At 45.0% G+C, this 5,159-nt stretch overlaps 1 protein-coding gene across 1 annotated transcript; it reads left to right on the plus strand.

The window, feature by feature from the left end:
- Nucleotides 1-564: 564 nt before the first annotated feature.
- Nucleotides 565-3,405, plus strand: LOC134222533 (uncharacterized). The gene has a single exon (XM_062701698.1). The coding sequence runs from the start codon at nucleotides 565-567 to the stop codon at nucleotides 3,403-3,405; it is 2,841 nt and encodes a 946-aa protein (XP_062557682.1).
- Nucleotides 3,406-5,159: the final 1,754 nt, after the last annotated feature.

The following is a 5,159-nucleotide window of genomic DNA, read 5'->3' on the forward strand; positions in this document are numbered from 1 at the left end:
AGCAGGGTCGTTATCAAGTACGACTACCTTTCAACGAACTCAAGGATAAGCTTGGTGAATCCTACAAACTTGCTAAGAAACGCTTCGATCGATTGAAGGAAGGAATCCGGAAAGGCGTGAGCAATATGAACAATTCATGGCCGAATATGAACAACTAGGCAGTGTTGGTAAAATCACTCATAAATCTCAATCAACGAGCGCTCCCGTGCGAACGAAATCGTCTGCGATTTTAAAGGAATGCATCACGCTTGAATTTTTCATGCTGAAACGCATCATTTCACTCATTTGCCAAAAAATCATTTTGGTTTAAAAACGGATTTGAAATCAATTTGGGGCAATTTATTGCTTTTACATAAAAGAGTGTCTAATATTTTATGCGACAAACGTCAATTCACTGTTTTTAACGAAGGAGAACAAAAGAAAACCTACGATGATTCAAATGAATGATTCAACTCATCCATGAGTTTTTAGGTGCTGAGTTGGGTGCGTTTCAATTCACGCTTGATTTGAATCATCCATGAGTTTTGAGATTTTGAGTTTTTACCAACACTGCAACTAGGACACATGAAGGAAGTGCAAAGCGCAGTTTTGAGTGGATGCTACATTCCACATCACGCAGTCTACAAGGCGACCAGTTCGACTACGAAAACCCGCGTTGTCTATGACGCGTCAGCGAAAACAACATCAGATATTTTGTTCAACGATGCAGTTTCAGTGGGTCCTACTGTACAGAGTGACCTGCTGACGATAATATTGCGTTTCTGTAAACACAAGGTGGTTCTGACGGCGGACATCCCCAAGATGTACCGCCAGATTCGAATGTTTCCAGAAAACTGTCGCTTCCAAAGAATTTTGTGGTGGAACGTCAATGGAGAAGAAAGAACTTTTGAGCTTCAAACGGTGACGTATGGGGTCGCAAGCTCACCTCATCACGCCACACGAGTACTCCTGCAGTTGGCGAAGGACGCAGGACAAGAATTCCCTATAGCTGCGGACATTATAGAGAATAACAGCTATATTGATGACTTCCTTACGGGAGGAGAGTCCATCGAAGATGTTGTCACCATTTATCATCAGCTTTCAGCATTACTAGCGAAGGGTGGATTCGGAGTCCATAAATTCTGTTCTAATAGCGCTGAAGTACTTGACGCGATTCCGGAACACCTACATGAGAAACAAGTTAACTTCCAAGAAACTGGTGTAAACAATACCATCAAGGCATTGGGGCTCATCTGGAATCTAACGGATGATTATTTCGGATTTCACGTTAACCAATCAGAATATAGGATGTCGATAACGAAGCGAGCTGTTTTGTCGGACATTGGACGTTTGTTCGACCCACTTGGGTTTCTTGGTCCCACCATCACTGTGGCCAAGTTGCTCATGCAAGATTTATGGCGTCTGGGTTTAGACTGGGATGAAATACTGCCTGAAGAGTTGTTGCAGAATTGGAGAAGATTCCAGGAACAGCTATCGTATGTCAACCAGATTCGTAAGCGGCGTCTAGTGGTACCAGCAGGTTCAGCAAGAGTCGAATTACACGGCTTCTCAGATGCATCATTGCGTGCGTATGGAGCGGTGCTGTATATTAGGACTATCGCCAAGGATGGAACGGTCACCGTTGGCCTAGTCGCAAGTAAATCACGGGTAGCGCCCTTGAAATCGTTAACGCTACTTGTGGAACTGGCAGACAAAATAGTATCATCGATGAATGTTCAGTTCGATGAGGTGAAATATTGGTGTGATTCCCAGATTGTTTTATGTTGGCTTAAAAAACCTCCGACAGCATTGAACGTATTTGTTGCCAACCGTGTGGCAGCGATTTTAGAAATGACGAATGTCAACCAATGGCATTATGTGCGGTCGGAATGCAACCCAGCCGATATTATATCCAGAGGGGAGCATCCGGAGGGTTTGTTGAAAAACAGTCTTTGGTGGACCGGATCACCATGGCTGTCACAACCGCTTGTAGACACAATCGTTCCTGACCCACTGGACGAATCAGCTATACCGGAGCTAAAGCAAGTAAGCGTTTTAACAGCTACTAGTGCCCGATCCAAAGTGCAACTCAATAGGGTAAGCCACTACCGCAAATTGATACGAGCTTGGGTATATGTCCGGCGATTTATAACTCCAAGACGCAGTCAACTATTGAGCACACCGATAACAGCAGATGAAATGTTTGTTGCCGAGAGAACAATTCTACGTATCCTGCAGGAGGAGGTATTTGGCGATCTTCTGCGCATCCTTCAACACACGCCTCTCAAACGCGGATTGTTAGCTATCGTACGTGAATGTTATTGGCCGCTGCGTGTCAAAACGCAAATTAAGAAGATCATAGCATCGTGTCAACTTTGTGTCAAACATCGTCCTGTCCTGGGCAGTCAACTCATGGGAAATCTACCCGAATCACGCGTCAATCCGGCGCCTGTATTTTCTAAGGTGGGTGTTGACTATGCGGGACCCTTTTTGCTGAGACTAAGCCAAAGAAGTCCGAAGACATGCAAGGCATACGTACTGGTTTTTATCTGTATGGCAGTTAAGTCAATTCACATGGAGTTGGTATCAAGCTTGACAACTGAACACTTCATCGCAGCCCTACATCGTTTTGCCAGCCGCCGTGGATTGCCCAGTGATGTGTTTTCGGACAACGGTACATCGTTCGTGGGAGCGAACCACGAATTAGCAGCTCTACGACAACTTTTCGAAGACGAATTACATCAGCGGAAGCTGGCCGAGTTTTGCTCAGTGAAGGGTATACGTTGGCATTTCATTCCCCCACGAAGTCCACACTTTGGGGGAGTGTGGGAAGCCGGTGTAAAATCTATGAAGTTTCACTTCAAACGAGTTATCGGCGAAACACGACTAACGTACGAGGAAATGATTACGTTCTTGGCACAAACTGAGGCAATATTAAATTCTCGTCCATTGTGCCCGCTTTCGGACGACCCGAATGATACTGCAATTTTAACGCCATCCCATTTTCTCATCGGCCGGTCAGCGATGGCACTTCCTCAGCCCTCTTATACCAACGAAAACGAAGGAAGACTCAGCAGATGCGAACATCTTCAGCAGATGATGCAACACTTGTGGGGAAGATGGTCATCCGAGTACCTTCACCATCTCCAGACAAGACAGAAATGGCACACCGGGAACGTCAAAAACTACAGAATCGGTGCTTTGGTGTTGCTTCTAGACGAAAATCTACCACCTCAACATTGGCGTCGCGGTCGCATCATTGCGACTCATCCAGGACGAGATGGAGCAGTTAGAGTGGTCACCGTCAAGACTGGATCCGGGGAGTTCAAGCGATCGGTGACAAAGATCGCTGTGTTGCCTTCGGTTGAGTCTGCCGATTTTGACTTGTTTGCACACCCGAGAATTAACTGCAAAATAGACACATAAATTTTAAATTGAAAACTTTCTCGGTGTAATTAAAATAATATTGGAGCTCTGGCACCACTGTATAGAAAAAGAGGAGATTAATAAAGAATCATTGTACACGACGGTCATGTTTGATTTTCAATCCGAGAAATAAACTCCATTCCAAACGCGTTTTGAGCTATCGTTGGACAGTCGAGTTGCCCTACTCCCTCGGCCATTTGAATACCGTTGCAACCTTGATATTCCTTCAAGCATTACCAGTGCCACTCCTCGTCCTCCTTGATCATCAGTTTAATGGGCATCATGCCCGCGAGTATGCCTGCTACCTTGCCCAGGCAAATCAACCTATGCGTTCTCCCCAGCTTTCGGACTATGCAGATTGCGCTCTATGCAGACACTCAGACTGGACCTTCGTATCGCAGTATTGAAACCGCCACGCCACCCTTCGTAATCATCCTAGATAGTACCGTTATCACCGTTGACGCACGCTTGCAGCCGTAGTCGACATGGTTATGAAGCTCAGCTTATTGTCGAGTATCACGTCCAAGTGATTAATAAATCTTTTTTAATTGCTTTTATTGATTTTTTGTGGAAAGTTTACATTTTTTATGATGCGTCACTCTTCGACGAGACTGATCGAAGATCAGCACCCTATACGATCTCATCAATGGACTCTCCATACGCGAATCCCACAAGCTCGAATCCTGACGGGAACTTAAACATATCATCGTACATCACGTTCTACAGCAGTGGACGCAGGATTGATCCTTGTAGGAACCTACTGTTCTCGTACCCGAGGTGGCCCTTCGATTCAAACACCGTTCTGCAGTTGCCAGTGCGGTAGCTTCAAAGCTGTAAATTTATTATTATGGATTATTATAGGTTTAACAATGTTCACAAATACGGAAGTATACATTTCAGTGTTCATCACGTTAAGCGGGCATAAATCGAGGTTATGTTTTGCTCCCTCGGGTGAGAATATTCTGTAAAATTAGACATATCAATGAGTTGTGGCATTACGGTACAGTGGTGCAGGAACACAGGACGTAGTTCTTCCAAAGTAGTACTCTTATTAGAATGAACAGTATCAGTAGGCCAGTCCTTCTCATTTTTCAACAAGAACTCCGGCACGGAGAACCAGCGATTGCCGGCTCCAATCAAGGGATTGAGAGTGGTTTAAGTGGCGACACTTTAGTTTTGGAAGCTATTAACGTACATCGTCACCCTCCGATACAATCTAATAAGACATATGCGGCACAGGCATAGGCGGATTCGCTTGCATCCACGAACATATGCACCTGAAGTTCTCTTAGGGAATTGGATGGCATATCGCCGAAGTAGCACCGTGGCACCCGTACTTCATTGATATGTGTTAGTAGTTCCAACCAACGGTACCACATATCCAACAGATGTTCGGGGATAGGATCGTCCCAGTTAGCACCACTTCTCCAGATTTCCTGCATAATAACTTTTCCGTGGATGGTATAATGGGAAATAAATCCTAGCGGGTCGAATAATCTCATAACTAGCTGAAGCACCTGCCTCTTCGTTGGCGTAATACACCCACTAATCAGCATTTGGTTGTTTAGACATCATACGTCGAATGTGAATATGTCATTTACTGGATCCCATACCAATCCCAATACTCGATCGGCCGTCATATGCTTTCGCAGTTGATTGGCTTTCCAGACGAAACACCTGTTTCTCCGATTGCATGTAGAACCTCCGGTGAATTCGATTTGAACTTCTTTACTTTGAACCCAGCAGCTGCATGT

Source organism: Armigeres subalbatus, chromosome 3 (genome assembly GCF_024139115.2).
Source record: "Armigeres subalbatus isolate Guangzhou_Male chromosome 3, GZ_Asu_2, whole genome shotgun sequence".
Taxonomy (NCBI): Eukaryota; Metazoa; Arthropoda; class Insecta; order Diptera; family Culicidae; genus Armigeres; species Armigeres subalbatus.

What these genes read in the sequence shown, in the direction of transcription:
- LOC134222533 (XM_062701698.1), top strand. Translation starts at nt 565, where the DNA reads ATGAAGGAAGTGCAAAGCGCAGTTTTGAGTGGATGCTACATTCCACAT.